This window comes from Bubalus kerabau, chromosome 2, assembly GCF_029407905.1.
Source record: "Bubalus kerabau isolate K-KA32 ecotype Philippines breed swamp buffalo chromosome 2, PCC_UOA_SB_1v2, whole genome shotgun sequence".
In the NCBI taxonomy this organism is placed as follows: domain Eukaryota; kingdom Metazoa; phylum Chordata; class Mammalia; order Artiodactyla; family Bovidae; genus Bubalus; species Bubalus kerabau.
The window spans coordinates 112,542,895-112,556,159 of NC_073625.1; the positions used below are offsets into that span (position 1 = coordinate 112,542,895).

At 38.2% G+C, this 13,265-nt stretch overlaps 1 protein-coding gene across 11 annotated transcripts in view; it reads right to left on the reverse strand.

Moving 5' to 3' along the window:
* Positions 1-13,265, reverse strand: part of GOLGB1 (golgin B1) — a 75,716-nt gene that overhangs the window by 14,633 nt on the left and 47,818 nt on the right. For 10 of the 11 annotated variants that reach the window (XM_055568346.1, XM_055568345.1, XM_055568348.1 and 7 more), the window contains 2 exons: positions 11,068-12,979; positions 4,538-4,716 (listed from right to left, as the gene is read on the reverse strand). In XM_055568346.1, coding sequence (XP_055424321.1) covers positions 4,538-4,716; positions 11,068-12,979 — 2,091 coding nt within the window. Of the gene's footprint in view, positions 1-505; positions 528-4,537; positions 4,717-11,067; positions 12,980-13,265 lie in introns of those variants that run through there. The other variant, XM_055568352.1, reaches the window with a different exon arrangement.

Sequence of the window (13,265 nt, forward strand, 5' to 3'; positions counted from 1 at the left end):
GACTTCTGTTGGCAAAGTAATATCTCTGCTTTTTAATATGCTATCTAGGTTGGTCATAACTTTCCTTCCAAGGAGTAAGCGTCTTTTAATTTCATGGCTGCATCACCATCTGTAGTGATTCTGGAGCCCAAAAAAGTAAAGTCTGACACTGTTTCCCCATCTATTTCCCATGAAGTGATGGGACCAGATGCCATGATCTTAGTTATCTAAATGTTGAGCTTTAAGCCAACTTTTTCACTCTGCACTTTCACTTTCATTAAGAGGCTCTTTAGTTCCTCTTCACTTTCTGCCATAAGGGTGGTGTCATCTGCATATCTGAGGTTATTGATATTTCTCCCAGCAATCTTGATTCCAGCTTGTGCTTAATTTGGATACTATATGGGTGACATCAAGGTGATGCTCCCTTGTGCTCCCAATCACCTTCGGAGGGCCCTACATTCAGTGCTCGGCCTTAATGTGCATCTGAAGGAAGATGGTCTCTTGATGATGAACTGAGATTATAGGGAATAAGGTGGGGCAGCTATTCCCTGCCGGAAAAAACGCATGAGGTTGAAATGGAGTAATTCACCTTCCTTTTGGAGGTTCAATTACAGAAGGAAGAAACAGGAGAAATTCAGTTTTTTCACTTATGAGAAAGTCTGTAAATATGTTGAATTGAAAATTTTTTGGATGTAATGTCACTCCATAAAACTTAAATGACCCAATTCGAAAAAGTGTTTTGTTCCATAAACTTTGCTTAAGGTTTATTTTGACATATCACGTTAGTAAAGCATCTAGGATCTGTGAAGGAACAAATCTCTCATATTTACACATTAAGAGCTCTCTTAGGAGGACATCCCTCATGGTGCAGTGGTTAAGAATCCACCTTGCAATGCACGGGAAACAGGTTTGATTCCAGGCTGGGGAACTAAGATTCCATATGCTAAAAGGCAAAGAACCTGATGCAGCCTAATTAGTAATTAATTTAAAAAATGCTAAAGAGTTCTCCTAGGGATGTTACAATAATTATTTTTATTATACTGATATACTGATACTTTTATTATACTGTTGTCAGGGTAGCCCCTGTGTAAGCTGGATCAGACTCTACACTCCACCTCATATTCTCTGTTTTCTCTTGCCTGTGCTGGCCCTGTAGCAGCAGGTAAGGCAAAGCAGGTGGTGCTTGATCAGCAGCACTTTCCAACATAGAGATTCTCCTTTCAGTATCAAATCTTGAAAGGTTTGGTTTTACTAAGGTGCATTGCACCGTCTTACCGAACAGTAACAAAGTCCCAACAATGAGGCTGCAAGAACAGGACCTGTCTATACACTGTTAAGCACTTACTCTTTACCTTTACTTTTTGGATCAAATCTGAGACACTGAATTAAATGAACCATCAAAAATATCAGTTCCTATCATATCTTTTTTTCCTCTAATAGAACATATAGCATTGTTATTCATCTTTAAAAGAAAAGGGCTTGGATTTCTAGATCCAGACAAGATGGAGTAGATGTATTTTTCCTTATTCCTCCCACTGCGTACATGTATGCTCAGTCGTGTCTGACTCTTTCTGACCCCATGGACTGTAGCACACCAGGTTCCTCTTTCCCTGGGATTTTCCAGGCAAGAATACTAGAGTGGGTAGCCATTTCCTGCTCCAGGGGATCTTCCTGACCTGGAAATTAAACCCGAGTCTCTTGCATCTCCTACAATAGCAGGTGGATTGTTTACCACCACTCCACCTGGGAAAGCTCACATTTCTCCCACTAAGCCCACATTTCTCCCACTCCTCCAGCAGTAAATTGGTAGTGTCTCCCTTTCCCTCTCAGCATGGTGTTAGTGGAAGCCTACTAAAGATTTAAAGAAGATTGATCATTAAAACTTACAAGACTCCAAAATGTTCAGAAACAACTTAAAATAACTCATCATACTAAAAAACAGGGAAATCACAATTAACAGATTACAAGACCCAAGATGACACAGATGTTGGAAACATATATACAGAATTAAAGAAGGATTTTAAAGTGGCCATCATATAAATGCTTCAAAAGTAATAACTAACACACTGGAAATAAATGAAAACAGAGAAAGCCTCAACAAAGAAACAGAAGATATAAAGAAGACCTAAACAGAAATTTTAGAATGAAAAAATATCAAAATATCCAAAATAAAAAGCTAACTCAATGGACTCAAAAAGCGATGAAGGAAAAAAATATCAGTGAACCTGAAGATAGAACAATAACAATAATATTAACAATAACAATAATATTGCAATAATAATAATTGCAATAACAATTATTGCATCTGAAAGATAAGCAATAAACTGGTTTCATAAAAATTAAAAAGACCATCTCAATGGAAAGAAGAAAAAAATGAACTGCAGACTGGAAGAAAATATTTGCAAGTCACATATCTGACAAAACACTTGTATCTGGAGTAAAAAACAAACAAAAAGGCTCTCAAAACTCAACAGTAAAAATTAATGACACAATTAGAAAATAGAAAAACACAAATATTTCATCAAAAAGGATATATAGATGTCAGATAAGCACATAAAAAATGTTCAACATTAGTAGCTCTTATGCAAATTAAAACCACAATGGAACAGCATTACATACCTATTAAAAACTAAAATACAGCTACAATATCAAATCCTGATGAAGATGCAGCATTTGATATTGAAACTGGATCACTCATATATTGTTGTAAAATAATACAGTCATTCTGGAATATAGTTTTGTAGCTTCTTTAAAAACTAAACATATTTATTATATGACCTAGAATTTGCACTCCTGGGCAGTTATCTCAGAGAAATTAAAACTTACTGTCCACATGAAAGTCTATACACAAGTGTTTACAGCAGCTTTATTTACAGTAGCTAAAAATTAGAAACAACACATGACCTTCAATGGATGAATGGTTGAAGCAGTACATTCATACCATGAAATACTGTTCATCAATAAAAAGAATGAAGTATTGATACATGCAAAGATGTTACAGATGTCAAGGGCATTATGCATAAGTAAAGCTAATTTCAAAAGGTTACATACTAAAAAATTCTCAGAATGAGACAAAATTATAAAGATGGAGAAATAGATGAGTGGTTGCCAGAAGTTACGGACATGGAGATGGAGGGAGAGGAAGAGTGACTATAAACTAATAGCACAAGGGACGTATCCGTGATGATGGGCCAGTTGTGTATCTTGTTGCAGTGGCGGCTACATGACTCCACACATATCATAAAGTTGCACAGAACTATACACATACTTGAGTGAAAGTCTAATTGGTCAAATCTGCATAAGGTCTTTGAATCGTACCAATGACTATTTCCTGGTTTTGAAATCGAACTATAGTGATATAAGATATTACCACTGGAGGAAACTGGATGAAGAGTTCATGAAAGCTCTTTGGACTATTTTTTTTGTAACTCTCTACAAATCTATAATTATTTCATAATAATAAAAGAAAAAACTAAAAGGATCACAGCAAACTGTGGAAAATTCTTAAGAAGACGGGAATACTAGACCACCTTACCTGTCTCTTAAAAAACCTGTATGCAGGTCAAGAAGCAACAGAACTGGACATGGAACAAGAGACTAGTTCAAAATTGGGAAAGGAGTATCACAAGGCTATATATTGTCACCCTGTTTATTTAACTTATATGCAGAGTACATCATTTGAAATGCTAGGCTGTAGGATGAATCACAAGCTGGAATCAAGATTGCTGGGGAAAATATCAGCAATCTCAGATATGCTGATGATACCATTCTACTGGCAGAAAGTGAAGAGGAACTAAGGAGTCTCTAGATAAGGATGAAAGAGGAGAGCAAAAAAGCTGACTTAAAGCTCAACAGTCAAGAAACTAAGATCATGGCATCGGTCCCATCACTTCATGGCAAACAGAAGGGGGACAAGTGGAAACAGTGACAGATTTTTTTTTCTTGGGCTCCAAAATCACTGTAGATGGTGACTGCAGCAATGAAATTAAAAGACGCTTGCTCCTTAGAAGGAAAGCTATGACAGGTAACCTAGAAAGTGTATTCAAAAGCAGAGATACCACTTTGTCAACAAAGGTCTGTATAGTCAAAGCTATGGTTTTTCCAGTAGTCCTGTGCGAGCTGGACCATAAAGAAAGCTGAGTGCCAAAGAATGATGCTTTTAAATCGTGGTGCTGGAGAAGACTCCTGAGAGTCCCTTGGACGGCAAGGAGATCAAACCAATCAATCCTAAAGGAAATCAGTCCTGAGTATTCATTGGAAGGCCTGATGCTGAAGCTGAAGCTCCAGTAATTTGGCCACCTGATGTGAAGAGCCAACTCATTGGAAAAGATCCTAATGCTGGGAAAGACTAAGGGCAGGAGAAGAGGGCAGCGAAAGATGAGATACTTAGATGGCATTACCAACTCAATGGATATGAGTTTGAGCAAAGTCTGGGAGATAGTGGACAGAGAAGCCTGGCATGCTACAGTCCACGGGGTCACAAAGAGTCAGATATGACTTCCCAACTGAACGACAATGAACAACAACAGAAAGGGTTAAAAAGCAGAGATTACTATACCTGAGCTGATGCAGCTCATGCTGCCAGGAGAGGTTTTCCTGTTTTAGCTCTTCTTGCATAATCTGAAATGTTTTTGTCTTGTCTTGATATTCCTGAAGTTGAGCCTTCAGTGGACGTAACTCAGTGATTTCTTGGTTAATCTGTAAATATTGCTGCTGCAGATTCTTCAACTCCTTCAGCTTTAACCAAAAGGAAAGTGAAAGGGTGATTTATCACATTTCATGAATTTAGCTAGCTCCCTGTTAAGTCAGTCAACATCACAATAGACTACTAATACCTAACAATCCACTGACATAATTGCAGCATGAATCCCTAATGTAGTGAAATACATGCAGCCAGGCTGGTGGGAATCTCCCCATGGAGTGGCCATGAAGGCAGTAAAGCCCAACAACTACTGCAACTTCCCAGTCCCCTGGCCCTGAGGTCCTAAGCTGATTCTAGATTTAAAACTCTAGAGATGGGATAGACAATGGACTTACAGCTGCTTGGGGGTGGTAACTCCCTAAGATAAGAAGTATAAAGATAGACTGGCTTTCTATTTAACCATGTGCCCTGGCTAGGCTTCTAAACACTGGTTCATGAATATCAACCTTAATTCTACCATAGCTGATGTTGATTATAAAGAAGGCAGTGATGCCCAGGCCCAGTGCTTAAGAACAGTTAGAATTTGGAGTCAGCTATCCTGCCCACTTTGGAGTCAGCTATCCTGCCCACATAGTGGGCATGTTTCACATACTCTTCAAGCCTTAATTTCCTTCACCTATAAAATAAAGATAATTACAGTACCTCTTATAAAGATTATGAGAATTTGACAAGAAAATTAACATATAAAAGTCAGTGGCGGTGTTGATGATGGTGATGAACTTGCCTTTAATTAACAAACCTGCCTATCTATTGCATTGCAGATGTATATTCTAACTCTTTACCCTCAATGTTCACTAAAAGCTTGGCAGTAAGAAATAATGTGAGGATGTCAGGGCAAAGAGGGGGGCCCTAAACACGTATCTCTTTCACCCATCTGGAAATATCACTAAAGCTACAATAAAGATATTTTATAAGCATAAAACACATGAACAAGAACAACAAGAGAGGAGTCAGTAGCAAAATGAAAATAATTTTGGAAGCTAAAAAGTAGATGTATAAATGGTAACTGACTTAACAGATCTGGGAATGGCAAGTCTTAAGATGGGAGTAGGGAAAGTCAAGAACCAACAGAACTTACTTGGCAGACTCTTGAAAAGGCTTAGGAATTAAGAGCACCAGGTACTTTTTAGAAAAGATGGTGATGGGAGTAGCGAGGTGATAGCTGAAATAAGCAGGATCAGATGAAAGATGCTTAAGAACAACAACATCCTAAAAACACTCCCAATTTCACACTTTTTGTTACTCTGACAGACAACTAGAATTTTATCCTTTAGAGAAGGTTGAAGGAGTGTCTCTGAACTACGGAACAGTTGAAGGTAAAGGTACTGCTCCAGCACCAGAGTGATCAAATGAATGTATGCTTTCTGAATATTAGAAGACTTTCCCATACTCAGCTTGAAGAGTTCTGGCACAGAGGCCTTTACCATCCATGCAGGAAATGGAGAGGTCTTCTTTGGAAAACCTGACTAACCCAAGAGGAACTAAAGATATCAACATGGGGATTGCCCTCAAAAAGCTCAGCAAGATAACCATGAGCTGAAACTCACAGTTGGGAAGTCCCACCCACAAGCATTTTTTAGACTCCACCTTTGAACATGAAGAATAAACCACTGATTAACCCTTCCCTGAAGAACAGCAAACATTAGGCAGGGATAAAAAGAAACTGAAAGAAAAGTAATTCAGAAGAGATTAACAGAGGAAAGCATGTCATGTACTCAAAGATTTAAGAGAATACTGGAAATCAGAAGCATTACAGCAGAAATTTTAAAACTATAAAGAAAAACTCAAGAGAAAATTTCAAAGAACAAAACTGCCCCTAATCTACTTGGAGAGATAAATTAAGAACATCTATGCATGAGACCAAAAAAAAAAAAAAAAAAAAAACCTTAGAAATCAGAAACATGATAACAAACATGAAAACTTCAATACAGGATTCATAAGACAGAGGTGAGAAAAATCTTCCCAAAATAAAACAAAAGAATAGAAAAGGTAAGAAAATTATATAACCAACCCAGAAGGCCCTACATCTAAATAACAGGATTTTCACAGGGAAAAAAAGGCGGTAGAGAAAGTAGTAAAACAGAATTCAAAGCAATTTCTCAAAATTGATGAACATGAATTCTTAGATTCAAAGGACTAGACAGAATGATGAATAAAAATAGACTCACGCCAAAACACATTATTGTGAAACATCAGAACATACTGGACTGAAAGATTCTATATACAGTTGACCACTGAACAACACAAGAGTGAGTTGAAAATCCGTGTGTACTTTATTGTCAGCCCCTCGTATATGCAGTTCTTCTATATCTGCTGTTCCACATCCACAGAGTCAATCAACTGCTGATCCTAGAGTACTGTAGTATTTATTACTGAAGAAAACCCATGTATAAGTGAATCCATGCATTTTAAAGCCATGTTGTTCAAGGTCCAACTGTATTTCCAGAGAGAGAGAGAGGGACATGAGGGAGGGAGAGAAAGATAAAGAGAGAACTAGATAAACAGAGAGAGAACTAGATCCCATAAAAAGGATGAAGGATAAGAATCTTTGGACTCCTGAACCACAGTGTAAGCTAAAAGGGAATAGAACAATGTCTTCACAGTTTTGAAGAGAAATCATTTTCAGCCTAGCTCCACCAAACCATTGGAAATGATTAGACATTTACCTCCCCTGTATCTTTTCTTGGAGAGTTACTGATATATTCCAACAAAATGATGGCACAAAACCAAGATGAGGAAAACACAGAATATAAGAAACAGGAGATCTAACACAGGAAAGAACAGGAGGGAGATATTCTAGAAAGAAAATTATGTCCTAGGAATAATATAGGGCAATTGATTCATATAAGAGCAAAAAAGAGAGTTCAAGAGAATTTTCTTTCTGAAGACAAAACATACAGGAAAATAAACATCTTGAAAAATGTGGATAAATGACAGTAAATCTGGGGTTAAATTACATTGATAAGTACCAAGAAAACTCAGTAACAACAAAAACACAGTTATTCATTCCAGGAAAAACAAAGGTGACAAGGAAAATAAAAGTAATACATAGGTCGGGAGGTGCTTGTGCCCAATTGTGTCAGACTCTTTGCAACTCCATATTGCAACCTGAACACTGGAGTGGGTTTTTTCTTCTCCAGAAGATCTTCCCAACCCAGGGATCAAACCCATGTCTCCTGCATTGCAGGCAGATTCTTGACCCGCTGAGCCATTGGGGAAGGCCCTCACATCCCCTGCTTCTCTTGAATTGGCAGGTGGATTCTTTACCACTGACCCAGATGGGAAGCCCCTCATATCTTTAAATGCTACCTTTAAATCATTTAAACGCTACCTTTAAATCATACTTTAAATCATTTTCAGACTGAAGTGCACATACACGACCCATGGACTGCAGCCTACCAGGCTCCTCCATCCATGGGATTTTCCAGGCAAGAGTACTAGAGCGGGATGCCTAAGCAGGGTTATAAATCACTTGAAGGCCTGACAGTCTGACTCAGTGATATTGCATATAGGCCCTGCCAGTCTGCTGAGGCCCTTCTGTATACTTACTGAATGTATTATTAACTCCATCGACTCTTCTTTTCCATGCATCTTGTTCTCACTCTGTCTCATGAGCATTGAAATTTCTAGTCTCTCAGCCACTGGCTGCATGTATGATAACATTTCAATCACTGTCAGTTTAAATATTCAGCCCAGGCCAGCAAATTATCACCTCTGCCTAGACTAGGCTTCCTTTCTCTCAGGACCACCTAAGGGAGGAGCTCAGTCTGAAAGGAGCTCAGGTTACTTTGGTCCTCTTCTTTCCATAGTTAAAGGGAAGTTTCCCAAATAAAGTCTGAGGGTCTAAGTGGCAAGGAGTTAATAACCCAGGGGATTCTACTAGGGCGTAACTGACAACCCTGGAAACATTTTGGAGTTTTCATCACCCATAATCAAAGGAAGCACTTGGGCAGTTCCTGCCTAAAGGATGGAGTGCAAATCTTTAGAGGTGCCTTTTCGTTTGTATGTGCACTTCAGTCTGAAAATGATTTAAAGTATGATTTAAAGGTAGCAGTGGCATGAGACTAGAAATAAAGTGCACGATGAATGTAACGTGCTTAAATCATCCCCAAACTATCCCCATTCCACCCTCCCCCGGTCGCAGAAAACTGTCTTCCATGAAACTAGTCCCTGGTGCCAAAAAGGTTGGGGACTGCTGACTTATCCAGGTGTTAATTATCTTCTAGGTCAAAATCTTTTTCCTGAAAGCTGTTAGGATAGATTCTGAATTAACTATGTTTTATTCAATGAGTTGCTTTACTATTTTTAGCTATTGTAAATACTAGGGACTAAACTTTCTGTCTCTTAACTCCTGTTCTATTAATACCTTTTTGTCTGCTGGGTATTTACAAGTCAAAGCATTTTTTATTTACTTTTTATTTACTTGATTTTTTTCTTAATATATATATTTATTGAAGTACAGTTGACTTACAATGTTTTAGGCACACAGCAAGGTGATTTAGTTATACATATACATATATTTTTTTTTGAAATTATTTTTCATTATAGGTTATTACAAGATACTGACTATAGTTACCTGTGCTATAAAGCCAGCATTTTTTAATTTCCATATAAATCATAGTAATGTTCATCTGTTTCCTAAGGCTCATAACTGTCTATGATTTTATTTCATTTAATCATCAAAGTCTATCATTTCTTTTTTAAAATTTTTGTACAATTCTTAAAGGTTACTTTTGATTTACAGTTGTTACAAAATATTGGCTGTATTCCTGCATTGAGCCTATCTAGGGTCTATCATTTCTTTATTCATAGTGTGCCTCAAATATTTCTTTTTTCCTTTCCATCATCACCACCTTAGGATAAATTTTTAACACTTTACCCTTAAATGGTTATAATGTTGGTGCTCCCAGTTGTTACCCCTCCATTGCTGAATACATTTTTCTGAAACTACTCTCTTATTACTGCATTGTTCAGTAAACTTTAAAAAGTATTCTATCTCTAAAATATGCTTAGGATTCAAACCTCTTGGTCTGGTTTTAAGACCCCATGGTTTGTATCTGCCTGTCTTTCCAGTGTCCCCTTTTATTGCTTCCCTACTCTTTCTCTTAATGTCAGCCATCTGATCTGCTCACCCACAAACTGGTCTACTTACCCACATTACCATCCTCTGAACAAAAATGTCCTTTCCATTTTCCTTTTTTGGGCAAATATTTCTACTCTTTAAAGGTTGCTCCAGAGCTTAGATCCTCTGGTCACATTTCCAGATCACTTGATTGTCTATTACCTTCTGTCTGTACTTTCCTCGTGCTTCTCTTTTCCTTTGTCCCATGTTGTCTTTATATATATGGGTGTGTGTGTTTGTGTGTGTAAAATTTCTATACCTTTGTATTTTTTTATTGCACCATTTAAATTTCAAACTCCTGGTAAATGTCATATCTTATACTTGTTTGTATTACACATGGTTTTTAGCAGAAAGGCAGTTAATCATATGGTAGATAATCAACAATTGTGGTGGATATTCTCTATCAGTGTGGTTGTTACTGAAACACTGTTTTCTCTATTTTGTGAAATTGGTGTGTAGGGAGATTATAGGAACTTTTAGACTGAGGCTTTTACATCTGCCGTGACTGAATCATAAAGCCTAACTGCTACTGCTACTGCTGCTAAGTCACTTGAGTCGTGTCTGACTCTGTGCAGCCCCATAGACGGCAGCCCATCAGGCTCCCCCATCCCTGGGATTCTCCAGGCAAGAACACTGGAGTGGGTTGCCATTTCCTTCTCCAATGCATGGGGTCGCGAAGAGTCGGACACAGCTGAACAAATTCACTTTCACTTTTCACTTTCATGCATTGGTGCAAATAAAGCTTTTACTAAATAGTCATGTAAAATTATTTAAATTAATCCCTTTTACATTTAACTTTTTTTTTTTTGACAAATTAGGGTTGTGTTTAGATAAGTACAAAATAAGCTGACTCCTCTTTACCCTTAATTCTACCAGACTTTACTAAACTACCAGTGTGAAAAGGCACTTAAGTGATCCCAATACTTTCATTCAATTAAACTATGACAAATTCCAGAAACATCTGTGTGTGTGCGTGTGTATAAAATATATAAAATAGCTCTCTATCTCTTAGTCCTTTTGTGATCCATGTTGAGTTCTGTGCAAAGGAAATCTGTAATTTTTAAAAAATAGCAATGGAAGATTTAAAGTAATTTAAATGTTTCTCTAAGACCAAAAACAATTTGTGAGGCGTATGAGATCATCCCAGGATACCAAGTTAAAATGAATAAAAATTTTTACCATTTTCTGTAAAAATGAAAATCAATTTAAAGAAAGTTTCAAAAACTCTCAGAAGAAGACCGGAAAGAGAAAACTAAACACTCACTAGTCGGTCGCGGTCATTTTGGAGTGATGACATAGCTTTTTTTAAACTCTGTACTTCAGCAGGGCTGGTTGCAGGTGGGGCTGCGGACCTCTGCCTCCCGTCCTCTGACTTGCGTAATTTCTCCAGTTCACTCAATAGGCGATCTCTCTCATTCTGCAGGCTGGCCATAGCCTTGGAAAAGGACTGCACTTGGTTGTAAGAATCTTCCAGTTGTGAGGACAAGTGAAGCAGTTGCTCATCTTTGGACAGAAGCTGCTGGTTAAGTTTCTCAAAGTGGGGCAAGCTGTTATCCTCAGTGTTAATCACTGGAAATGCAGCTTTAGAAACAAGAACATCTCTCTCCCTGCTTAAGAGGCCCTGTTCTCTCAGCTGTGCCAACTCCTTCAGACTGGCCTCATATTTCCTTTTCAGTTCCTCAAGTTCCTCATGCGCCTGATCTCTACTGTTTTGTAGGGAACTCATTGACCTTCCAAAAGACTGGATTTGTGCTGTGAGATCTTTATTTTCTTTGGTGACCATGAGTAACTTCTGTTCCATCTCCACCAGATCTCTTGCTAGCTCCGCCACCCTCTCTTCTGCTGTCTCAGTTTCATTGCGCATTATCCCTGCATCGTGATGAAGATGCTTTAATTCTTTCTTCAGTTTGTCTTCAATTTCACCTACCTTCTTGGCAGCTTCCTTCTGAACATTAACCAATTCCTCTTCTAGTTCCATAACTCTCTTCTGAGAGGAAGAAAAGACAGTACTTAACTTCTGTACCTCTTCTTCTTTGGCTTTTAATTGGGCCTGAAATATTCCTAGAGTACCTTCTTCTTGCAAGGCTGTCAACTGTTTCTTTAATTGCGATAGAAGGACTTTCAAGCTCTCAGTCTCTTTAGCTAAATCTTGTTTCTCCTCCTGGAGGGCAAGAGAGGACCTCTGCAGCTCCTCCCTTGCTTCCTCAGACTCCCTGAGCTTTGCTTCTAATTTAGCATATTCACCTTTCACCTCCTTGACCTGCTGAAGCTGAGCTTCAAGGAGCTGCTTTTGCTGACAGTCTTTCTTTGATAACACTTGGTTCAGGTCTTCTCTATACTGGATCAGCTCTGCATTGAGCTTGGCATTCTCAGAATTAAGGTCATCCATATGACTTCTCAAGCATCGGATTTCTTCCTTCAGCTTATTATTCTCAGTGGCAGCATCTTGAATGAGTTGGTCTTTTTCCAAGATCACAGAGAGATGTCGTTCTTCCAGCTGTTGGTAGTCACTGACTATGCGGTCTCGGTCATCCTGGAGGGAAGACATGGATTTAACGAAGGAATTCAACTGAGCCTTCTGCTGCATGTTCTCCTTTTTTATGTTTTTCAGTGCTTCCATAAGCTGATTGGTTCTGTCAACAGCTTTTTTGTTCTCCTCTTCTAAGACAGTGTTCTCCTCTTCCTCCTGGGACAGCAGATTTTCCAGTTCTTTAATTTCTTTATCATGCTGCCGATGCAGTTCAGCCATGGCCACTTGGACTGCCTGTTCCTTGGCAGAAAGCAGGCTTATAATCTTCTGCTCCTTCATGTTTATTTCTTCATGCAGCCTATTGGTCAGTTGCCTGGAGGCCTGAAGATCAGTCTCCAGCTGCTCATAACTGAACTTACAATTCTGGATATCAGCCTCTTTCTGCTTTATGATCCCTTCCAAATTTTCTTTATTTTCCTTAAATTTTTCTAGAGAATTACTTAAATCAGTTGACTGGTCTCTGAGAATCTTCAGTTCTGATTCCAACTTAGCTAAAGCATCCTGAGAATTATGGTATAGATTCTGAGTCTCTTCGAGCTGGGACAAAAGTTCTTTGTTTTCTCCTTGCAGAGTATCACAGACCTTCTGCTGAATCTGGACCTCTGTCTGAGCTTTGGACTCCCACATCTGTTTGTCATGCTCAAGCCTAGAAAAAAAGAAGGTCATTAATTACAGATTTCAATGGAAAAGTACTTGATGCCTAAGAAACACAACAGCTAGGTACTCAGATCTATAAATGAATAAACATTCATAATTGAAGGTGTTTTTAATAAAGAGGTATCAGTTCTATGAATGTTCTGTATTAAAGGTATATTGCAACTAAGAATTTATATAAAAATAAACTCCAAAGTCTGTTGTTAATTTAGTGACATGAGTTTGGATACTCTGAAGAGTGCCCCCAATTTTGTACTTGGTTCTAGATAAGCTGTTGT